Source organism: Anolis sagrei, chromosome 1 (assembly GCF_037176765.1).
Source record: "Anolis sagrei isolate rAnoSag1 chromosome 1, rAnoSag1.mat, whole genome shotgun sequence".
NCBI lineage: Eukaryota > Metazoa > Chordata > Lepidosauria > Squamata > Dactyloidae > Anolis > Anolis sagrei.
In genome coordinates, this window is record NC_090021.1 from 331,087,265 (window position 1) to 331,113,008 (window position 25,744).

Below are 25,744 nucleotides of genomic sequence, written 5' to 3' on the forward strand. Positions count from 1 at the left end.
TCTTTGGATTCTCCCTATCTTTCATTACAGCCTTTCACATGTTGACCACCAATTAAATATCTTGCCAACTGTCACCTTGCTTCTGTTGTACTGGATGGCTAGGTGTAATGTTTAGTTTGATAGATCACTTGAAGGCTTTCTGTGTGGTTCTCTGTTCCCCTAGCAGCTCCCTGGAGATCATTAGAAGTGCCACCTTAAAAAGAGTCCACTGTGTGTGTTGGAGAGAGAACCTCCCTAAAATTCCAAGTCATTGTTGCTTCATCTGTTGTTGCTTAACACTATGAACCCAACAAATTCCCCAACTGGTTCCGTGCTTTCCTTTAAAAATACTTCCCCTATAGCTGCCAGGAATGCACCTTCTCTGGGATTCAGTCCTGCTACATTTTCAGAAATCATCTGCATTTAATGAGGGGATTTCTATGCTAATGCGGCTCTCAGTCTGCTGACACTCATCGCTGTATCACCTCTTTTGACCCAGAGGCAGAGGTTGAAGGACTTGCTAAGTGCCTGGCAGAAGCTGGAATCCAGTTGAATGTCAGCTGATTTAAACTTAGCTATTTCAACGAGCAGAAAACCTCTTTAGGATTATGAGGTGCTTGAGGTATGCTTTATATGAGAATGCATGCAAAGTCTTGGTGAGATGTACCATGCAGTAGTACAAAAATACATTCCCTGCAATATTGGCACATTCTTGATATCTGAGCTTAAATGCTTCTAGTATTAATGACACAGAATAACCAAGTCCTTCCACAGAAGTAGAGACTTTCTGTGATCTTGTCTAGGGCCCTTTGAGCTTTCAGAATTCATCTGTAGCGACTTTAGAAGTACCAAATGCCAAACCAAGGCTAAAGCTTAGTGACTGCCTACAAATGCTCAGACTTTTTGCTCGGATTTCTAATGCCAGGAATTTCACCCCAAATGACTACTGAGGAAACCCTCCTCCTCAGGGAAACCTGTCAAGTTGAAAAACGACTGTGCATTACAAGTCAAAGCATTCCATAAGGCTAACTTACTTAACACAAGTGGAACATGCAAGGGTCATCAATAAGAATACAGTTTCTGTCAGAAGTGGTAGTGTTCAAATATATATTTAAGAATGTTTAAAATTTCACACTTAATCTAAACTATATTCAGCTGCTACTATGGAGTTGCAGTGATGCAATGGGTTAAACCCTTGTGCCAGCTCAACTGCTGACCTGAAAGTCGGCAGTTCGAATCTGCAAGATGGGGTGAGCTCCCGTCTGCCAGCTCCAGCTTCCCATGTGGGACATGAGAGAAGCCTCCCACAGGATGGTAAAACATCTGGGCGTCCCCTGGGCAACGTCCTTTCAGACAACCAGTTCTCTCACACCATAAGTGATTTGCAGTTTCTCAAGTCACTTCTGACACACACACACACACACACACACACACACACACAAAGCTGCTAGTTCCAGCTAAAGTAGATTTATTAAAGGAGTTGGATTTGTTCATCCAGCACTTATTTAAATCTTATTGATTCAACAGGACAAGTCTCGTTGTGACTAACAGATTTAGCCAAGCATATTTAAATTGAAGCTTTGTTCTAAAATACATTTTATTTTAGTTCCTGATGATTTTTGAGCATTGGGAATAAAGCTGCTGTTTGTAATCATACTACAAGGTAGGAGAGATGTCCTTTCCTTTTGCATGATGTCTGCTGTTCAAATAAAGATCAATGTTTCTTACTGTGACTTGGCTATTATCATTAGTCCCCTGGGTAGTTGAGATTAATTTACATTTTATGCCTTCCCTTTGAAAACATGCAGCAGGATAACTAACCCGCTACTGTGAGTAAAATAGAAACTGTCAACTCCTTTAAGGAGATTTATGATATGGTTGCAGCATTCATGGTTACCTTTGTATATTTTTGTATCAAGCAATTGATTCACTACAAAATAGCAGATGCAAAAGATTTGTGCATGGCTATAAACAAACACTGTACAGTATACATACAATGTACACAATGGTCTACAGGTGCTAGTCTCAACTGTCGTAGATTTACTGACTTAATTGCTGAATACTTAATGAGCACTTAAGTAAAACATATATTTTGTTGATGGTTGTAACATTAGTCATGAAAAGAGATGTAGTGTTATATTCTGTCTGCAAGGCTTGTTTGTGGGTCAGATCTGCTGAGGTTAGGAAAGTAAACCCTCTCTTGTGTTTCTAGATGTTTTCTTCTAGTTTTTTGCTCCTACACAGATACAGACCAGGAAAACTAAACTGTATGTAATATTAGCAAAAACAGTCCCAAGTGTTTTGGCTTACAACTCCCAGGAATCCCAGCCAGTTTACCATCCACTGCTTTAAGTTGTTATTTTGCATCTCTGTGTGAATGATAAATATTATAATAAAGAATCTCAAAATGAATTGGGCTTAATTGCTTGAAACCAATTTTAAGAACTGGTATAGGAATTTTCCATGTAAAGGTGTGGATAGGGAAGCATGATATTGAAGAATTGGAAGCCTATATATATATATATACACACACACACACACATATATACATATATATATATATATATATATATATATATATATAAAATTAGTGATAATAATTGCAATGTGGGAGATATTCGGTGTTCTCTAGTTCTGTTGAAACTTGGTAGGATCTTTATTCCTTTGCAGGCACTGCTGTGAGGACACATCACATTTTTTTTATTTGTCTTATTTCTGAAATTATAATTACCAATTGATGTCTAGGATATAATTCAGTAACCAAGATGCCAGCCTCCAAAGAGGTCAATTACTAATTTGGTTCCTATTTTGTAGGCATTTAATAATTATTGCTGCTTTTTCTTATTTCCTTTTTGAACACATTGTTTCATATGAAAATTATATTTTACTCACGAAGGTCTTTCTTCTTTCCCTCTTGCAGACGTGTCATCTTCGGAGCAACCTGAGTTGTTTCTAAAGAAACTTCAGCAGTGCTGTGTCATTTTTGACTTCATGGACACGCTTTCAGATCTTAAAATGAAAGAATACAAGCGTTCAACTCTTAATGAACTTGTGGATTACATTACAATAAGCAGAGGCTGTTTGACTGAGCAGACTTACCCTGAAGTAGTTAGAATGGTGAGTTGGAATTTTCAAAATCATAAACATTTTATAGATCTAATTGCCTAAAGGGGGAAAATGTTGGGCCTCTGTCTTACTACTGAAAGTTAAACTTTTAAATGCAAAATTCAGAAGAAAATACTCATTCAAAACTGTATGGTTAGATTATTTAAATTGTGAAAATTCTCAATATGAAGCACAGCTGTGTTTATCATAGATGTTAAAATATGTAAGAAACATAGACGAATCATAGGAAGTGTTTGTATTAAATGTTTTTATTTATATGTATCACGCTCAAATGTTGAGCTTCTTTGTGGCTTTAAAACAGTTCTGTTGCTGTTAATTCCCATCAGATTAGTTTTGACTAGTGTCTGCTCTATAAATGAGAGGCGTCCAAGATCTCCCATTAGCAGCAGCCCTTTTCAGGTCTTGCACTCATGGCCATCTGTGGCTTTCTTAATTGAGTGTATCCATGCGTAATGCTGTCTTCCTTTTTCCCCCTCTGCCTTCCACTTTGCTGAGTGTGAATCAGTCCTATACAGTATTTGAAGGGTATTGTGATATGTAGGAAAGTACTAGTTTTCATGGGTAAGAACTAGTGAAAATGATTTTAGATCACGGAATTCTTGTGTATTATATGCCTGATTTCCCAAGTGTTGAGAAGTTATGCTGGTCCGTGTAGTGAGGTAGGGGGTATTGATAATGTTATTCTTTCTTACCATCAGCTGTGTATTCTCTTGAGCAATTAAAATGGTGTCAGACTACATTAATTCTACCGTATAGATGCACCATTAGATGTTCTAGAGCAGGGGTCCTCAAACTAAGGGGATGGATACGGCCCTCCAAGGTCATTTACCCGGCCCTCGCTCAGGGTCAACCTAAGTCTGAAATGACTTGAAAGCACACAACAATAACAACAACAATCCTATCTCATGAGCCAAAAGCAGACCCACACTTCCCATTGAAATAGTAATAAGTTTATATATTTTTAAAAATGGTTCTTTATTTTAATTATTGTATTGTTTTTAAGTGGGTTTTTTTGCACTACAAATAAGGTATGTGCAGTGTGCATAGAAATTCATTCATGCTTTTTCCAAATTATAATCTGGGCCTCCAACAGTTTGAGGGACTGTGACCTGGCCCTCGGTTTAAAAAGTTTGAGGACCCCTGTTCTAGAACTTGGAATGAATTGTCACAGTTGTGATTGTGTCTTACTGGCCAAGATTCAGAATTGATTGTGTGGTGCTTTTGAATACTCAAGTGGCGCGGGAAGCTTTCTGTATCTTTCCCGCTTTAAGAGCTTTGAGACTGTGTTACCAATGAACTATACATTAGTATGACTTTAGTATATGGAAAGTTCACATGGTACAAACATAAGATGTAGTATAGACTATCTTGATGATATTACTTCACTTGTTTAACCTGTTTTGTTTAGCTGTTCATTTCTGGCTGCAAGTCAATATGCCAATGCATGCTTTTTAAAGTTCTGAACTTCTTGGACCTGTATTTGGTAAAATATTACTATTTGTTGGTATATTCAGTGAGTGATGATTTCTGGAAGATTTTATATAGCCACAGTTTTCATAGGCCTAAATACCATAAAGACAGTAGATCTTGGAAGCTCATCAGTTAGATCTGATTAGTATTTGGATGAGAGACCACTAATACTAGGCACTGTAGGCTATATTTCAGAGACATTGACTGTGAGACCACCTCTTAGTATTCCTTGTCGAAGAAAACCTATTAACAGTCTTGAGTCCCTATGTTAGCAGAAAGACGGGATAAAAATAAATACGTAAATAAATAAAACCATATGACATTCATGAGGTCATGAAAAGTTGACAGGCAGTTTGAAAGTTCCGGTACACAGACATACATATTTAAATAAAGTTATAGTCTGCTTTGATATGGTAATGTCTGCACTGAAACAAGCAACTGTGGGCAGATCAACAGTGTATAACATTTGTGTCAGAGGTATGTGTTTGACTTGACTGTTGGGGGGCATTCCTGTACTAGATTTTATCACACTTCTTGAAGTAGTTCGTAGTGCTTGTAGTGGATGGTTAATTTGTTCAAGACTGATTTGTACTTAAATTCTTTGTATTATTGCTTGAAAATATACCCTATTATCTTCTATAAGACTTCGTTCCAATGCCTATAGTATTACAGCCAATGAAAGGAAATATTGCATGGAATTTTGTTCATCTGAAGTCGCTACAACCCTTTTAATCATAATTATTTCTGGAGGGCAGTATGAAGTTTTCTTTAATATTAAACAAGTGGTGGGGTAACATTTAGAGTTACCCCAGGTGGTGAGGAAAAGTGTAGGAAACATGGGAAACTTGTTACAAATAGATGTAACATTTGGGAGGTAGTATTAAGAAGCATGAAGCTTTAATCCCATGTCAGGATTAGCATCTCTAATGTGGTTTTTACTGAAAATCTGTCAGAAGTGATTTCATTAATGAAATGTGTGGGCAAAATGTACAGGATGATTCAGTAACTAAGTGGTGCCTATTGATAGCTTTCTCTTGTGGGTGCTGTGCTTCAATTGATTTGTTGAGTAGTGGAGAAGAAGATGATATTACTGATTCACTGTGTTGGATAAAGTATGTATAGGCAGTCCCCGAGTTACAAACATCTGAGTTGCGAACAACTCATAGTTCAGAATGGGGATGAGACAGCAGGAGGTGAGAGAAATCTACCCTTAGGAAGGGAAATTCAGTCCTGAAAGAGTCACCATGGAGAAAAGATGTCTCCACTAAAGCTTTATCACCAATCCTTGTTCCCACGACAGGCCAAATTTTTCAAAATCCAATTATCACAGGACAGAAAGTGAAGAGAAATCTTCAGAACAGGAGCACAGAAAACAAACACCACAGGGGTGTTAACTGTTCCCTATGGTTTCCAAAGATATAGATATAGATATATTTGCTTGGAGCTACACTTAAAAAAAAAAAGTTCCGACTTACAAACAAATTCAACTTAAGAAAAAAACCTACCGAACCTATCTTGTTTGTAACTTGGGGACTGCCTGTACTTGAAATATTGCTGTTGTTGAAATAAAAAAAAAATCACATAGAGCGATTATGTCAGAGGCTTTCATGGCCAGAATCACTGGGTTGCTGTGAGTTTTCCAGGCTGTGTGGCCATGTTCCAGAAGCATTCTCTCCTGATGTTTCGCCCATATCTATGACAGGTATCCTCAGAGGAATGTCCAGGGTTTGAGAAAGAACTCTTGTCTGTTTGAGGCAAGTATGAATGGGGACCACCAAACGCAGTGCCCAAATCAAAGAACTTTAAAGGCACTGCAGCCTAATTCAGTCTGAGAAGTCAGCCATAGCAGAGCACCTGAGGAACCAACCTGGTCACAGCATATTATTTGAGAACACAGAAATGCTGGACCGCTCTAACAACCACCACGTCAGACTACACAGAGAAGCCATTGAAATCCACAAGCATGTGTTCAATTTCAGCAGAAAGGAGGAAACTGAAAACAAACAAAATCTGGCTAAGTATTTAAAAAAAAACCCTCTAAAATCAGGACAGTAAATAAAGAGCAACACTAAAACAAAAAACAAAAAACAAAAAAAACAACAACAAAAAATTCCAGACAAGAATCAATCAGGGTCAGCTAACACCTCCCAACAATGAATTCTTCCAGGCAGCAACCAGCCAGGCTTTGAAGTTGCAAGGCCATTAAATGCTATTCAAGGTGGCCAATTGCAAGATTCACACTTGCCTCAAACAGACAAGAGTTCTTTCTCCCACCCTGGACATTCTACAGACATATAAGCCTCACCTGCTTAGTTTTCAACAGACCTCACAACCTCTGAGGATGCCTGCCATAATTGGGGAAGAAACATCAGGAGAGAATGCTTCTAGAACAGCACAGAAAACTCATAGCAACCCATATAGACCAACTGTTTTTGAAAACCCTGCACTGTCATCCCATTTAACTACCACATGCCATTGCCTTTATTTAGTTTTCCCTTCAGGTCCTCTCTGTCCTCTTTCTGCTGGGATGTTTGCTACCTTTCGATGATGACACTAGTGGAAGATTTACCCTTGTAAAATACATTGTCCTTTCCATTTAACACTCATTAGATTCACTGTCACGATTCTGCCTTTTGAAAATGCCATCAAAAGACTCTTCAAAGCAAAAGCAGATGCTCTTTAATCCATTGGGGAAAAATCCTGGATTTCCTCCCCTCTTATCACATCTTACAATTATATAGAACTGCGTATATTCTGGATTCATTCCTTCCATTCCTTCAACTCCTTTAATATGCCATAAAATCAAAATCTTAAGAATTTTAGTTTTTATTTATTTACTTTCACATTTTCATCTCCTTATAAGATGATGGAGCCGCTGCCTTGATATTTCTTGCAAAAGTACATTTACTAAGGGAAACTGGTGAGAAGGCATTGGGAGTAGATGTTGCTATATTTTAAAAAAAAAACCCTCTAAATTACATGTATGTAAGGATTGACAAGATATGGAAGCAAGGGGACAGTTTTACCTTGTTGTTGTGCCGGCATCGAATTGTGCCTTTTTGTAAGCCACCCTGAGTCCCCCCTTGGGGGTTGAGGGGGGGGGGTAGAAGTGTGAGAAATAATAATAATAATAATAATAATAATAATAATAATAATAATAATAATTTACATGAGCCTTTCTCATCTCAGTCACAGGGGCGTTTGGCAGGGACGAGAGAGAGAGAGAGAGAGAGAGAGAAGTCTCAGTGATTCCCCCCCCCCCCCCCCATGGAACTCCCTTCCTGGCGAGATTAGATCAGCCCCCTTCTTTCTATCCTTCAGAAAGATGCTAAAGACCTGGCTGTGGGACCAAGCCTTTGGGGCAGTGCAATGATGAAGTAATAGGGAACCTACTCCGCATGGTGTCTTGAGATGGTTTTAAACATTTGATTTTAAAGTAGATATGACTTATTTTAATGTTTGTGTATATTTATAGTTATTTTATGTCCCGGCATGGAATGTTTGCCGTTTGTATGTTGTGCTCTGCCCATAGTCCCCTTATTTCAAATAAACAAATACTATCCACACTTTTCTGGACTTTTTTTCTGCAACTAAAAAAGCAAGAAATTTGGGTTGTTTTTTTCCCCTGATATTTCCTGGGATATTTAAACATGCATGCAACTCTGCTTATAAGTAATGGTTTGTACCTTTAATCATTTTGGCTACAAAATCATGATTGTTCAGTTTTGGACCAGTGTAATTTTATGGAACAATACATGAAACAATGCATTCTTTGTGGACCTTACATCAGCCTATGACATGGTGCAACATAGAAAAATGCTGCAGAAAGTCCTCTGATAGGCAATCATTAAAAATATTTAGCTGTATTTACCTCTATTCAGTTTTTTTCATATCCAGAACCTGTCTAGCTCTTTGTTAATCTTATTAAGAAAATAAGTTTTATGGAGTCTTGAATCACTGCATGCACTCTGCTTATTATCCTACTAGAAACAGTGATCCATAAATATTGGTGATAAACACTTTTGTTGCTAATGTAGCTCAGTGCAGCGTACATTTGAATAAGGCATAGCGGGAGGGATGGTGTTTGTGAATTTAGATATCTATTAACTTTGGCTCCAAGCTCAAACTCCTCAAAGTGAATGATCCCTTAAAGAAGGGGGATAGGCAAAAAGGAGAATGGAAGGGAACAGAGAGACAAAAGCTGAAACTGAATGAGATGACAAAAAGGGGTTTTTTTTTTTTTAGATAAAACCTATTTGTTTTGATCCCCAAAATCCTTTATCTAAACCCATGTCCTCCCCATGCCTATTCTGAAGTAGATATGAAAGTAAAGACAACTTATTTAAGTGGAATTATCCAATTACTCAGCTATTCAATGGGATTTTTGATTAGATGGGGGAGGGTGTGGATTTAGGTACCTTTTGATTCCATCCCAAATAATATACAATGTTGTATAGTAGAAACCAGATTTAAATCAATAGTGGACAAACATTGCAGACAATTTGTCTAGAAGTAATATAAGTTAGTAAGGACTGATGCTTTAATTTCAACCAGAACACTATTTCCCTACAAGCACAGCAGTAAGTTTTACAAAGGTCCCATCTCCACTGACCATTTAAGGGAGTTTGAGCTAGCATCAGACTGTGGTGGTTAGACAGTGAACATCCATAAAAGAAAGCCCTTAATGTGCACCAATGCTCTGTTTTTTGTAATAACTATGCAGGCCTCAAATTAGTTCCATGATTTTCTATGTAATCACCTGCACAGGGAAACCATTTCCTTTAGTACTGGTTTGAAACTGCATTAAAAGGTCAATGTAGATGAGACTGGTTAATCAGAGGTGGGAGAATTCCTAATCAGAAACGTTATAAATGCCTCAGAGCATCCTTGTATCCTGTGACTGGGCACATAATAACACTTTCTTACATTGCTGAGAACTGTTTATGAATCTCTGGAAATAAGTCATTTCCAACCACCTTGGAAGTTAAGATTGTCCAAGGAGGCCCTGCTCTCGGTCCCACCCATCTTGCAAGCGCGGCTGGTGAGGACAAGAGACAGGGCCTTCTCAGTGGTGGCCCCCTGTCTATAGAACCCCCTCCTCAATGAAATCAGTTGCCCCCCTCTCTCCTGACCTATAGGGGAAAAAAACCCACTTAAGATGTGGCTTTGGGACCAATCCTTTGACCAGTAATTGGAGTAGTGCAATAAATGACCACGAACGAATGTGATTGACAAATAGAATGGCCCTAGATTATGATTTGGATTTTGTGATTTTAATTGATGTTTTAATAATTGATGTTTTAATTGCTTGGATTTTAATTGTATTTGTTTATTTTATGGACATATATGTATATGGCATTGAATTGCTGCCTGTTGTAAGGCTACCCTAAGTCCCCTTTGGGGTGAGAAGAGCACAGTAAAAATGTTATAAATAAATAAATATGCATCTGTACAGAAGCTTACCATTATATTTGTTATAGTTAAAATTTGTTTGACTTTCCATTGTGTCTTTTGTGTTTTATTAATTTTCCATACTGCGTAGATGGCACCGCAAATAATTTGTTAGGTCACACAAGTCTCTGTATGTATATATCCATCAGCTTTGTCCTTGGAATAATATCTGTTACAAAAATGCTATATTAATACAATATCATTGTTAAAACAAATTGAAGGACAAGAGAACACTTACTCAGAAAACATATTCAGGTGTGGCTGTGTTGATCATATAGCAAAATAAAACAGAATCAGTGTGACCCACAATGAGGTCATAAGTGACATTGGGTAACACCCAACCACCCAAAATACCCAAAAGGTCTTCCAGGAAATGAGGTCTGGGGTTACAATGTAATTGACAGAATGCTGAATAATGAACTAGGTCTTCCTCTCTCCAGCCTCACAATTATGAAACCATTTGCAGGGATGTCAAACTCATTTTCACCAAGGGCCTTATGGTTGCTTTCAAAGGACTGTTTGTAATTGTAAGACTGTAAATGCAACTACTCCTTAATACATTGTTAAATAACCTAAGACACCAGGTGGCAAGTACTGTTATGTTGTGTGCCTTCATGTTGTTTCTGACTTACGTCAACACTTAAGATGAACCTGTCACAGGGTTCTCTTGACCTTCCTCTAAAGCTGAGAGGGTGTGACTTGTCCAAAGTAAACTGTGTTTTAGAGGAGCTTTGAACACTGGTCCCTAGAGGTGTATTCCAGTGTTCAGACCATGGTGGTTCAGTGATGGTGCTACATAAATGTTAATAGCAATAATAACAGATAGGGGGTGGCAATGATAACCGTTTGAGTCTCCTTCAGTGGAGATAAAGCGGGGTATAAATAAATATAATAGCAACTCTATATAACAAAATTTGAAAAAAAAATCTGTTCCTGGTTTGAAGATGCTATCCCTGTTTAATTGAGCAGTACCTACGTTGAAAGTCATTTTTTTGTTTTTGTAGCTGTCACAAACTACTGTATGTTGAATTGGTAGGGTTTCTATGAGATATCCATTGAAAAACTATAGCAAAATGTCTGCAGGGTGGCTTGCAAAAACTTTTTTTTTTCAGTTTGGTAACTTTCCCCATGTATTGTCGAAGGCTTTCATGGCTGGAATCACTAAGTTCTTGTGGGTTTTTTTTGGGCTATATGGCCATGTTCCCTATGTTTTTATGATAGAACCAATTAGGAAATAACATTTATAACCCAGGAACAAAAATGGTGTAACAATAATAACAAAAATACTGTTTGGCGATGATGATGATGATGATTTTTTTTTTTTGGTCGTGTCAGGAGTGACTCCTGGTGTGAGAGAATTGGCTGTCTGCAAGGACGTTGCCCAGGGGATGCCTGGATGATTTGATGTTTTTATCATCCTTGTGGGAGGCTTCTCTCATGTCCCTGCATGAGGAGCTGGAACTGATAGAGGGAACTCATCCGCCTCTCCCCGGATTTGAACCTGCGACCTGTCGGTTTTCAGTCCTGCCGGCACAGGGATTTAACCCACTGCGCCACCGGGGGCTCTGGTGATGATGATGATGATGATAGGCTATTATGATAACAACAACGGCAGTTGTTAGCTTTTCCCTCTTTGACTCACCAAACTCTTCCCTCTCATGGTTCCCTCCACCCCAAAGGAGGACATCTCCCCATCCTAACATCTCTTTTATCTCCCTCAGTCCCGGAGTCCTCTATTGCTTTCTTGCCTAGGCAGAGAGAGAAAGAGAGAGATCCTCATCTTTCTGTCCTTTTGCCTTACCTTCCACTTGTGTTCCCTCAACCTCCCTCCATATGCCAACTATCCCCAGTGGACCTTTCTACCCACTACCACCTCCTCCTCCTCCTCTTCTTAATCTTCTTCTTCTCCATCCACCCTGAGGGGTTTCTTCCTCCCTCCCTCTCTTCCTGCCACACACAATATATGTCCCACAAGTCCTCTGTTTCTCCCTCTCTAGTCTCCAGACAGTGACCACCCCATCCCCTTCCCTCCTTTGTGACTGGCTGCTTGAAAAGCCTGTTAGGTCCTGTCCCCAATGATCTGGCATGTTGTTGGTTACCTTAGCTGTCAAAGCCAGATTGGACCTCATACTGAAGCTGATTGACTCAGGGGCAGATGCCACTCAACATTCATCTCAGTGTGCTTTTGGACAGTTTATCAGGGCTAGCACTTGGCAGAGGAGGTGAGGCCAGCACCTCTTAAATTGACGCGGTGGGCCATATTTGGCCCACAGGCCTTGGGTTTGACACATGTGGTACTGGGGATCCATTTATACCTCCTCTGTCATTAGGCATTGTTTGAAACTGGAGGGCAACGAAAGCATTTCTGAATATAACAAAAGTTTTTTTAAAAAAAATCTTATTCTATCTTTGGCTAAAACATAAGGAGAGCACTTGTGGTTGGTTGGTAAACATATTTTCATGAGAATCTGCATCAAAAATCTGTCTCCAAAAATCTGATTGTATGGGTTATAGAAGTCTGGGCAAGCTCAAAATAAAAGTGTGAAAATTATGTGATGAAACATAGTTCTTTAATAGGCCTGGGTAACAACGCAAAAATTTGTTTCTAAAATCGATTTGTATTTGGGTTTTTTTTTTTGTTTCGATATTTAAAATAATTACAAAATTTTCCCTTAAAAAAGTTCGGTATTTACGAAATTTCGTTAATATTTACAAAACATTTTGTAAAGATGGCGCCCTTTTTTTCGATATTTTTTCAATATTTTTTTAATTTAATTATTAATTTAGTAGAATAGGGAGGAGAAATTATTATTAAGGAGGGAAGGCAGGCACTCACTCACTCTGCCGGGCCCTCAAGCGCTGCCGCCGGCTCCTCCGAAGCAATGCGAAATTGGGAGAAGGGCTCTCCAAAGGCCATCTAGCCCAGCCCTCCGCTAAGGAATTGAGAGAACGAAGCACACCCACCGCAAAGGTGAGGAAGGAGGGACGGGCCGCCTTCCCGCTGAGGGTCGCTCGCCCTCTCGCTCGCTTGCTCAGCCGGCGCCTTCCCCGCCCTCTCCTCCTCGGGAGAACGAAGCAAGCACACCCACCGCAAAGGTGAGGAAGGAGGGACGGGCCGCCTTCCCGCTGAGGGTCGCTCGCCCTCTCGCTCGCTTGCTCAGCCGGCGCCTTCCCCGCCCTCTCCTCCTCCTCCTCCTCCTCTTTCAAGCTCTGACTGGCTAAGGAGAGGAGAGAGAGGAGAGCTCCCAGCAAGCATCTAGCCAAGCCATCTTACGTATTTCCGAAATGGACGGAAATATAACATTTTTTTGGCTCATGCATTTCGATATTTAAAAACACTTCCGGGTTTAAAAATAAGTTTCGTAATCGTTTTGTAATTGCTAAAATTAACGAATATTTAACGAATTACAAAATTAACGAACGAAATCGCCCAGGCCTATTCTTTAAAGATCCCCCACCCCCCTCCCATTTAAAGTACTGTGTGTAGTTCTTAAAGTATGAATATTTTATGAATTTTTTGCCTTAATTGAAGGGAAATCTGCCAGTTTTAGCACTGATGAAAATTATGTCTGTGTTAAATCAGAGAAAGGAGAGATCTGAATTTAATGCTCACAAAGTATAACATGCCAGAAGTAAGAAAAAATGTTATAATTATCATTAAGAACTTTAAATGGACAACCTTGTACCTTGCAATTGGCAGTGTTGACAGATGATTCCGTGTGATCAAACTTGTCTATTTTAGTGAATTGTGAACTGAAAAAGCTTTGAAACAGCTAGAGAGAATGACACTTTATATGTCCTCATAGTGTTTGGCATAAGGATGGTACTTCTAAGGACACTCATATGACACCGATCATATAAATGCACTGGCACCAGGATAGTGAGGAGATTGATTTGTCCTAATGCTGTGTAACTTCTTGTACTTTTTAAAATATCTTTGGGGGAAGTGTAATTCACATTTTGTATTACAGAGTGCTTGTTAGAGAGTAGTTGCAGGAGTTCAGTTAAAATAACCATTCTAGCTCAAATCTGCTTTATAATTGCTCTGATTACTTTAGGATCCTTAACTTCTGTCTATTTCTGTAGTCTGTGGAAGATTTGTGGGTTTTATTTTTAAAAAATCTTTTTACAGCACACCACTGTAATCAGGTCATAGCAATGGGTATGCTGTCACTTTGTCTTCATTGTTATGTTTTCGGTATTTTTAAATTGTTTCAAATCAACATGGTGCTAGTGGAATAGTTTATCTAATTGTTTTAATTGGTTTTCTTTACTCTTATGTCTGGGTTTTAACTATATTTTGTTTTATTATGTGTTCAGAATGTCTGATCCTGTTAAAATGACTAAGGGCGAAATCACATTAGCATTCTAGGACAGAGGCTTTAATCTTCCTATCGCCCGGTTTGCTCTGGCAGAATTCTGGGAATTGTAGTTTAGGGAAGTCAAGACTCCTCTAGCTGAGAATTCCAAAGGCCCCACTCTAAACTACATTTCCCAGAATTCTGCAGGAGCAAACCAGATGATTGGGAGATGAAAGCCTCCATTCTGTAACGCTAATGTGATCCTGTCCAAGGTCATAATATAATAATTATATTAATGAAGTTCACCTTGAAAAGGGTGGAATGGTTTTTCACCTTGTAACCTGAGCTAATAAACATACTTATTTTCATTTTAAAAGTTTAACTGTTAGGATTTTAAAATATAATTTCTGACTCTTAGGGTTTTCATGGCAGTATTTGTTTGGAAAAGATTGCCTTTTCCTAAGAGAGTGTGATTTGCCTAAGATGACCTGTTGGATTCCACGGCCACATGGAGATTCAAACCCTGGTCTCCAGAATCATAGTTTAACACTCAAACCACTGCACCACACTGGCTCCCTAAAGATTAAGATAATAAAAGAAGAATTCAGATCTCAAGTCCTTCAGTTTTTGAGAATGTAAATATGCATATATATAAACAGTTGCATATCTCCTATAGACAAATGGATTTTATAGTTCATTTATATCTTGCCTTTGTCCCAAGATGTTACCTAATGCAGCTCCCATGTAAATATGGCTCAAAACAGTTGCAGTAGTAGAATTGATTAAAAAAATTAAATATACAGTGTGCTAGGGATACTATTGTGCAAATTGGCATAACAATGACTGTTAACCCTAATTCTAAAGTAACTTTTCCCACTGGTGAAGAAAACTGATTCCTGGGACACCCTACAGGTCAGTGGCAAGTGTGCTGAACATGAATGCCCTGGCACCAGTAAAAAGTATTCTCCAAGTCCCATACCAGAGAGATAGATCAGGAGAGTACCATAAGTGCTCATATCAAAACCTGCATAGAAGAGGTTTAGAGAGTGAATAAAGACTCATGTCTTGCCACTGTAATCCTGTATTGAACAAGACTTCCATGTTTCTCTAGAGTTGCTCTTCCATTATACACAATTGATAACATTTGGATCTCGTTGACAGCTTTAACTTTTTTTTTTGCCATAGGACATGTTCACAACAAATGTCGGCATTCATTTGGTGCTTTAGAGAACTCAAGACTTTCATTTTACATACATCATTTTAATTCATAAAACAGCTATGTAAAGTTGTTCGATGTCTTTGTATGGCATTATTATTTGGAAGACCCCTGTAGAGCAGAGGTCCTCAAACTAAGGCCGAGGGCCAGACACGGCCCTCCAAGGTCATTTACTCGGCCCTCGCTCAGCGTCAACCTAAGTTTGAAACTACTTGAAAGCACACAACAACAGCAATCCTATCTCATCAGCCAAAAAGCAGGCCCACATATCCCATTGAAATACTAATAAGTTTACATTTTTAAAATTGTTCTTCATTTTAATTATTGTATTGTTTTAAGTGATTTTGCACTATAGATAACATATGTGCAGTGTGCATAGAAATTCATTCATATTTTTTTCAAGTTATAATCCAGCTGTCCAATAGTTTTGAGGGAATGTGACCTGGCCCTCTGTAGACGTAATAAAGGTTCTTTGTATTTATTTCATTATAAATCATGTGTTTCATTTATCTTCTCTCCTCTCTCCCCTCCCCCCCAAATGTGACTCAAGGTGGCTTCTTCCCATCAAATGAGCCTGAGAAGGCAGGTGGGACAGAAGGAAGGGCCCCTCCAGGTGATCCTAGAACTCCAATTTTGATCAATTTTATATCTGGTCTACATCTCAAAGTGACTGATTCATAATGGAAGATACAGTCCTTCAAGTAACTTGGACTCAAGCTATAGAGCGCATTGTAGGTCAAAACCAGCACTTTGAGTCATGTTGGGAAACTGAGCAGTAGGAAAGAATGGGGCCACTGAAGAAGCCCAAGCCGAGATAGGCAACTCAGAAGAATACCATGGCTGATGGTATTGAAATCCTTGAGAAGTCCAGAAAAAATCAACTGGGGCACACTCCCCCTGCCTAGTTCCCTGCATAAGTTGTCCATCAAGGTGACCAAACCTGTCTCCATCTCATTACCAGGCCTGAAACCAGACTGAAATGATTCTGGATAAAAATGAGGCAAAATATACATGCCTTGAGTGATGATATATTTCCTGGCACCACTGAATTCCAGTTCCCATTTTTTTCCAGAAAAATCTCCTTGAATGGAGTGAGCTGACAGACAATTAGTGGACATTTCAGCTTTGGTGCATCACAGTTTTCTAAAAATAAAATTTAAAAAATCCAGCATATGTTTTTTGTCCCATATTGGACAAAATAAGTACTCTGGTGACAAAACACAGTGGTTTTGTTGATTATTTTGCATCCTGAACATTTTTTAAAATTATGGTGTGGGGGTGCAGCAAGTGGCTGAAACTTGGTTGTGAAGGTTGCCAACTGTAAAGATAAAATATCATTGAATGTATACATTGTAGGTCTAATTCCAAGCATCCTGCAACAGAATGTGACACCAGGGACTAAAAGGTCCTGTCCCAGTGCATGAGGGTTGTAGCCACTTAGTGACATCAGCAGTAAGAGGATTTGAACTTGCGGATCTTGGGTTCATTGCTCGTTCTCTTTGCCACTGTGCTAAGCTGTATCATATAGATCAACAGTTAGATCTGATGTTCGAATTTCACCAGCAGCATGATGCATATGATGGGGAAAACAACAGAGGTTCACTTATAGCCAGTGTGCTCCAGAGGTTATGCTGATGCTTTTATGTTAAGCCACTTTGAGTCCCCTTCGGGGGAGATAAAGCAGGGTATTAACAACAACAACAATATAAAAAATAATTTTGACAACTGTTTTACCTATTGGTAATACAAGTCCAGTATTCCTTATCTGGAATTCTGAAATATTCCATAATCCAAAATTGTCCTAGTGCGTGGTTGAGATTGCCATCTCTTTGCATTCTCATGGTTCAGTGCAAAAAGTTATTCAAAATATTGTATATAATATTACCACTAGGCTATGTGTATGCGTATGAGGCATATGTGAATTTAGCATTTGGACTTGGGTCTCTTTCTCCAAGATGCATTATATGCAAATCTTCCAAAATTAGGAGGAAAAAAATCAAATCAAAAACGGTTCCTATTTCCAAGTATTTCAGATAAGGGATACTCAACCTATACTCATTTCTCTCAGTTTGAGACAGTAAGATTTGTTGTGCATACCAAGGGTTTCAGTAGAAGCCAGCAACCTTTATTTAGCACTGTGTCAAAATGTTCCCTCTTGTGGTAAGAAAAGGAAAGACCAGTTACAAAGTTGCTTATTTGTGGACAGTTTCTCAATATTTAGCTGCCTTCTTTCTTCCTTTTTCCTTCCTGTATCCTTCATGGCTCATCTTTTGAACTTTTCTTTTTTTCTAGTCTATATTTGTGATAGAAATGGCTATTGTTATGTCTGTTTTGTGTTGCCAAGAAAAAGAATGGACATGTTTACCAAATAAAACTAGGTACTAACAAATGTCAGTGTAGACATTCTGGCAGGTTGACTTTTTAACAGTGGATATCCATTAATTGAATGCATTTGCAAACCGCACCTTTCTGTAATTGCACTAAAACAGTAACAAGAATAAAATACTAACATTTTAAACTTTTGAAAATTCACATACATTACAACAAAACAGATAAACTCTCTGGAATATCTGAAAACTTTAAAGTACAATACAGATTTCACTAGTCATAGAATCATAGAATCAAAGAGTCGGAAGAGACCTCATGGGCCATCCAGTCCAACCCCCTGCCAAGAAGCAGGAATATTGCATTCAAAGCACCCCTGACAGATGGCCATCCAGCCTCTGTTTAAAAGCTTCCAAAGAAGGAGCCTCCACCACACTCCGAGGCAGAGAGTTCCACTGCTGAACGGCTCTCACAGTCAGGAAGTTCTTCCTCATGTTCAGATGGAATCTCCTTTCTTGTAGTTTGAAGCCAATGTTTCGTGTCCTAGTCTCCAGGGAAGCAGAAAACAAGCTTGCTGCCTCCTACCTGTGGCTTCCTCTCACATATTTATTTATACATGGCTATCATATCTCCTCTCAGCCTTCTCTTCTTCAGTCTAAACATGCCCAGCTCCTTAAGCCACTCCTCATATAGCTTGTTCTCCAGACCCTTGATCATTTTAGTCACCCTCCTCTGGACACATTCCAGCTTGTCATGGAAAAGCCAATGATTAAGGAGCCAAACTTTCTTGATTTCAGTATACTAAAATGTGGCTTGAAACTTGGTTTGGTTTGAAAGATTGGGGAAGAGAGTGAGAGAGAGACTCTTTTGGGTTAAAAATCCTGGAAATCTTTCTGCTTAATTTAAGCACATTGCCTGGAATCATAGAATCATAGAATCTAAGAGTTGGAAGAGACCTCATGGGCCATCCAGTCCAACCCCCTGCCAAGAAGCAGGAACATCGCATTCAAATAACCCCCGACAGATGGCCATCCAGCCTCTGTTTAAAAGCTTCCAAAGAAGGAGCCTCCACCACACTCTGGGGCAGAGAGTTCCACTGCTGAACGGCTCTCACAGTCAGGAAGTTCTTCCTAATGTTCAGATGGAATCTCCTCTCTTGTAGTTTGAAGCCATTGTTCCGTGTCCTAGTCTCCAGGGAAGCAGAAAACAAGCTTGCTCCCTCCTCTCTGTGGCTTCCTCTCACATATTTATACATGGCTATCATATCCCCTCTCAGCCTTCTCTTCTTCAGGCTAAACATGCCCAGCTCCTTAAGCCGCTCCTCATAGGGCTTGTTCTCCAGACCTTTTATCATTTTAGTCGCTCTCCTCTGGACACATTCCAGCTTGTCAATATCTCTTGAATTGTGGTTCCCAGAATTGGACACAATATTCCAGATGTGGTCTAACCAAAGCAGAATAGAGGGGTAGCATTACTTCCTTAGATCTAGAAACTATGCTCCTATTGATGCAGGCCAAAATCCCATTGGCTTTTTTTGCTGCCACATCACATTGTTTGGAAGTTTTGGAAGGCATTGGGAAGGTCAGATAGCAGTTTGAGAGCATATGCAGCATGTTGGATTTAGTTTTGCACTTGGACCATAGCTTTACAAATATATTCATTCAGTGGGTTTGAGGAAATATATTTTATCAATTGCCTAACAGGCTTGTTAAGAGGTTAAAATGCCTTGGTTTAGATTTGAAGTGGACCCTGGAAAGGGGAATGTATGCATCTCCAGGTACTGATGGAGTGTTCCTGTGTTGGCAAGGACTAATAAAGAGTAGCAGTCCAGCAAACTTCTGGAGGGCTACCCTTCTATCTTACTGGAAGGTAAGAAAAGTGGGTCCTATTAGACCTAACTATAGCCGATGAACAATATCATTGTGGAGTTACTCCCTTTACTCAAAATAGGAGCCCTGACTGTGGTAGCTAAGGAGGAGGCAATTAACTCTTAATTTTCAAAAGCAGAAGTGAGATTAAAAGCAGTCACTCAGGACACACTCTGTTCTAGATCGTAGTATTGTGCATTTGTATAGGATTGCTATCCGTTGTGTTTGCTTAATTTGTATGACCCCGTTTTCATTTTTGAGTGCTGCTTCAAAAAACGGTGCCTTTCCGAATGAGCATTTTTGTTCCACATCTGAAAAACTAGATATTTTCATCCCATTGATGGCAATGGGCATGCGATACTATACAAATGCTTCCCTTCCTCATAGTTGTTGCTCGGCACTGACTGCATACCCTGGCAGGCCCGCGCATGTAGGCCCAAAGCACATGGGCCTGCCAGGGTTTTTCTGGGACTGCACAGTTGCTGAGTTGTGGAGGGCAAACCCCAACAAGCCGCCAGCCCCATGCCAAGGATCTCCGATGAAAAGGCCTCAGTGCAATCCCTCTTCTCTGTATAACTATGATGCTGAAAAGAAGGCTTGGAGCCGGTACCTGCTCCTACCTGCCTTTTGTATCTAGTTTAATTTCGTTCTGGGAGGGGGTCTTTTGTATTGTGCCATGGATAATAGATATACCGGGCCCATGACTAAGATCTGGCAGTACCTGATACCTGTTTTCATTGGGAAGATAAAAATGTGGCAGGAATTTTTTATGCAATGTGTAAACCATAAAATGCTATCAAAATTGTTTCTATGTAGTAGTAATTTGTTAATAGAATGCATAAGAAATATTTACAGACTCCGTGAATACTTGTTAGTGATTATTTATTATTTTAATAAATGTCCTTGGATTCCTTGTGGTTCTTTTATTCTGAAGTCTTCAAGGGCGGAAAACGCACTGAACTAGATAAACAGAAATAACTGCAACAGAACAGCAATGGGCAGGGCTATAGGACCGAGCAACTATGAAAGGACTGAGCAACTATCAAAGAGTGAAATTTTAAAATTACTCCTCCCTGCTCAGCCATTGGCTGTCTTTGTAGAAATGCAGCTTTTAATTTGATCTGTTGTATTTTCTAGGTTTCTTGCAATATATTCCGAACACTTCCTCCTAGTGATAGCAATGAATTTGATCCAGAAGAAGATGAGCCTACCCTTGAGGCATCATGGCCACATTTGCAGGTAATTTATTTATATTTTTGTTTAATTTTGTAATGTTTAAAAATAGAGTGAGCTTCTTTATTTATTGTAAGGATACAGAACTAGACCCCATTTTTAAATTACTTTTAGGAAGAAATATAATACATTGATAAAAAAAATGATACATGAATGAATGGATAGACATAAGGGAAATTTGATTGTGACAGTGCCAGAATAATATTAAACAGACATTTAAGCATACATGATAATATGGTTGCAGGATAAAGATAAGAAGAAGGACACAGCTTGATATATACTAAGGCAGATCGTTAGACCATTATTGGTTATTGTCTGTTTGGACTAACCTTGGCTTCTGTAGTTTTAGAAATGAGACTTCATGCTCTGAGCGGAGTTGAAAATACATGAATCTAAGATATTGTGTCTGTAAAGTGCTAGTACCACTGAGTCTATAGTCTTTCTTCTTACCAAGTAACCATACGATCTTTTTGCTAAGTTCATTCTGCTGGTTGGATGACCCATGTGGTCTCTTTCAACTATATATTTCTATGGTTTCTTTGACTACTGAGCAGAATTGTCTTTCCCGTTAGCTCTGGAGCCACAGCAGAGTTTTTTTGTGGAAGAGAGAGAGAAGTAGCTGCTGCTCTCCTGGTTAATGGGCCCACACCATGTATGAGGACTGTGTGGCACTCCCAAGTGTTGTTGGATGCAAGTCCTGTTAACCCTAGTAGCATAGCTGATGGTGAAGAATGCTGAATGCTGCAGTCCAACAACATCTGGAGGGCTGCAATTTGTTCACCATTGCTTCGTATCTTTCAGCTTATTCTCTTAGTGGGTTAAAACACCCGAGACACATTTATGTTTGGCCATGCCTTCTACAATTAATTTCACTCAGGTAAAACAATGTCAGTTTAATTATTTTCTTCTGTGTTGTGCACACTGGACAAGGAACCAGCCAGGTGTGTTAGGTTTTCTTAAAATGATTAAGGCATGGAGCTATATTTATTGAGAGGGAAAAATTAAAAATTGAGAAGGGACCAGGAACAGAGAACCCCTTATTTTTTTCTTGCTTCAAATTTTGTTGCCCTTATCCTGATTTAAAATGTCAACACATCTAAAACCCCTGTGGAGAAAGAAAAGCTGTTTAAATAAAGGTAAAGGTTTTTCCCTGACATTAAATCTAGTTGAGTCTGACTCTGGGGGTGGTGCTCATCTCCATTTCTAAACCGAAGAGCCAGCATTGACTGTAGACATCTCCAAGGACATGTGGCCGGCATGGCTGCATGGAGTGCCGTTAGCTTCCCACTGGAACGGTACCTATTGATCTACCCACATTTGCATGTTTTCAAACTTATAGCGGGAGCTCACCCTGCTCCCTGGATTTAAACTCCCAACCTTTTGGTCAGCAAGTTTAGCTGTTTAGTGGGATCATTTATAAAGGTATCCTCAAACTGGGGCCCTCCAGCTATTTGGGCCTCAACTTCCAGAGTTCCTGACAATTGAACAAGCTCGCTAGGGCTTCTGGGAGTTGGGGGCCCAAACAGCTGGAGGGCCACAGTTTGAGGATGCTTGATTTATAATGCGGAATCAATGCAAGGAAAGGGTTACATGTCCTCTTTTTCTAATGTGTTTCTTATATCCATTATGTCTTCCACAAAGCAAAATAAATGGATATGCTCTGTTAGCATTGTACATATTTACATGTAGTGCTGAGGCTGACCCTCAGTGTATATGCGTGCAAGAAAGAAAGAGAATGTATGTAAGTGCCCTTCAGGCCGGAGGGAGGCACATTCTTTGAGAAAGCTTTCAGAAAGCCTGATTAAATCGCATTATTCTGCATCAGACATCTCTGCCCTGGCAGAATGATCGTGAACATTTTCTAATTACAGTTAAATGTTTCCAAACTGTTTCACCAACTCTTGTCAACATCATAATTGCTTTAGTTTATATGATTTCAAGAGTCTGGAGGGCAGAGGAATGTGCTTGTTGATTACCCCTGGGAGCTTTGACAAGCCAGTGAACAAATATTACAGGGTTAGCGGTGCCTCTTCTTCGCATGAGCTGGAATTCTTCTGATGTCACATAAATAAGCATTAATAGGTACTAGGTTCATGTAACTCTAGTTTATATGGTTATATGGAAAATGAGATAATTTATTTGGATTCATTTCCCATTCTGTCCTCAAGACTCCGCATAAGCAATCTTTGGTATATATGGTTTCTTGACATTGAAAGGGTTACCAATAAAAATAGATTGTGCAAATCTACTCAAGAAGAGAGAGAGAGAATATTAAAGACAGGGGAAAAAATCTTTCTTTGGAGGTCAAGGGCAGATTTTTAAAAGATTGGATTCAACTATGCAATTCGTTAAACCCTTGTGCCAGAAGGACTGCTGACCAAAAGGTCAGTAGTTCAAATCCAGGGAGTTTGGTGAGCTCCAATCTGTCAGCTCTAGCTTCTCATTTGGGGACATGAGAGAAGCCTCCCAGAGGATGGTAAAATATTGAGGCGTCCCCTGGGCAACATGCTTGTAGACGGCCAATTCTTTTGCACCAGAAGCAACTTGCAGTTTCTCAAGTTGCTCCTGACACACCAAAAAAGCCTATAAAAGCTTTCCTGCACATGGAAAACATGTTATAAATCTACGTAGAGGGATGTTTTTCAGCAAATAGGATAACTCAGGAGGAGATATACAGCTGAACTCTTATTTTCCTGTTTTCCTCTCCTGCTTCCTCCAATGAAGGCTTCATTGGAAATGTAGTATGTATGTAAACTTGCTGAATTTTATAATTTTGATTTCTTGCAGCTTGTATATGAATTTTTCATACGATTTTTGGAAAGCCAAGAATTCCAGCCCAGCATTGCCAAAAAGTACATAGATCAGAAATTTGTATTACAGGTAAGGAGACTTGTTTTCTTTATGGTTGACTTTTGCTATGCTGGTATTTATTAATTGGGATGTATAGTAGGCTTTTAAAACGAGTTTAATACAAACCATTCCACACTCTTTCATATGAATATGCACAAGAAACTCCCACAAACATAAATGAAGAACACATGGCGGGATGTTAGCTGAAGTTCCCTGGATAGTTAGAAAGTGAGAGGAATCTGGCACTAATAAATAGGGGGAAAGTGGCACAATGCCATTATTTGAAACAGGTTTTTTTCTGGTGCCATTCTATGCATGTAAATCCTATTGTGTAAAATCCCTCAATGCATTAGGATCTGCTCATGCTAAGTATTATGTTGGCAATGCATTGAGCAATGGAAATTCCTGGTAGACCTTTTGGTTGCAGGGTAAAGGTAAGCAGAAGGACACAGCTCGAAAGAGAGGCAGATACAGCATATATAGAGATGCAGAGGTTCAGAATCAGGCACTGTGTCTGAACATTTTGTTATGTTTTGTTTTTAAATAGCTGTTGGAGCTATTTGACAGTGAAGATCCTCGAGAGCGGGACTATTTAAAAACAGTCTTACACAGAATTTATGGCAAGTTCCTTGGTCTTAGAGCATTTATCAGAAAACAGATTAACAATATTTTTCTACGGTAAGTTTTTAAAAGCGGGCTGAGTTGGAAGAAAACTTCTTATAGAGTTACATGTGTTGCCTAATTGAACAACTGTGAGCATTTAATCTGTGTAATTTGTTTGTGCAGGTTTGTTTATGAAACTGAACACTTCAATGGTGTAGCTGAATTGCTGGAAATATTAGGAAGGTAATGAAATCTCTCCTTCATGGCTGACCTCACCTCTAAAGCTTCTATATAGTACTAAACTTGATCTATGAAAATGACTTACCTTAAACTATTTGTGAAACTCCAAAAAAGTTCACTTTGAAGAAAATGTCGTCATAGTAGTCATTGTCACCACAATCATACTTCTGCCTCACTCTTTCTAAGGGGTAGGAAACAACATTGTTTTCCTGCTATACTCTCACTAAACCAGTATGGAGCCCCTGGTTGCACAATGGGTTAAGCCCTTGTGCCGGAAGGATGACTGACTGAAAGGTCGGGGGTTCAAATTTGGGGAGTGGGGTGAGCTCCCATCTGTCGGCTCCAGCTTCTCATGTGGGGACATGAGAGAAGCCTCTCACAGGATGGTAAAATATCTGGGCGTCCCCTGGGCAACGTCCTTGCAGACAGCCAATTCTCTCACACCAGAAGCAACTTGCAGTTTCTCAAGTCGCTCCTGACACAGGGAAAAAAAGAAAACTGAACAGGTGAGATAGAGAAATGATTATTAGATCACTCACTGAGTTTCACGGCTGAATGAGGATGAACTTATTCTAGTCCAGCACCATATGTTGCTGAAAGAAAAAGTTGTTTCCAGAGAAGTACAGTCGCCACACTGCCCTCAATGACCTGTTGCATTGGCATAAAGATGCTTCGTAAGATGTGGTGTATTGATTTCAACAGAAATACACTGACGTTTTGCTGAGGCCCTCCTGTCACCTGCAGCAAAGTGCCAGCTTTCAGCCTTCCTTTTGTCAATTTTTTTCTGCCTGCCTATGGCACATGCAACATGTAAACAGTTTTACAACTGTGTAGATGACAGTGAAGCCTGAAGTTTTTGAGTAGATTTTGAGATGGCTTTCACCTGGGTCCTGTGCACTCATTACTTGATCCTTAAAATTCCCTGTTCAGTAAAAAGTATATCACATCAGGAAGAAAGCTCACACTTATTTGGTCATAGAATTGTTCTACTGTTGAAAATGAATTCCCTAATTTTTATCTTGCACAGTTAGGGAAATTCCAATGTGAAATGCATAGGATTCATTCATTTCTGCTTCAGAGGG

At 39.3% G+C, this 25,744-nt stretch overlaps 1 protein-coding gene across 5 annotated transcripts in view; it reads left to right on the plus strand.

Annotated features, from left to right (window-relative positions):
• Positions 1–25,744, plus strand: part of PPP2R5E (protein phosphatase 2 regulatory subunit B'epsilon) — a 94,188-nt gene that overhangs the window by 51,083 nt on the left and 17,361 nt on the right. For all 5 annotated transcript variants that reach the window (XM_060754230.2, XM_060754268.2, XM_060754239.2 and 2 more), the window contains exons 3-7: positions 2,900–3,096; positions 20,874–20,975; positions 23,757–23,849; positions 24,367–24,497; positions 24,606–24,665. In XM_060754230.2, the coding sequence (XP_060610213.1) occupies positions 2,900–3,096; positions 20,874–20,975; positions 23,757–23,849; positions 24,367–24,497; positions 24,606–24,665 (583 nt within the window). The remainder of the gene's footprint in view (positions 1–2,899; positions 3,097–20,873; positions 20,976–23,756; positions 23,850–24,366; positions 24,498–24,605; positions 24,666–25,744) is intronic.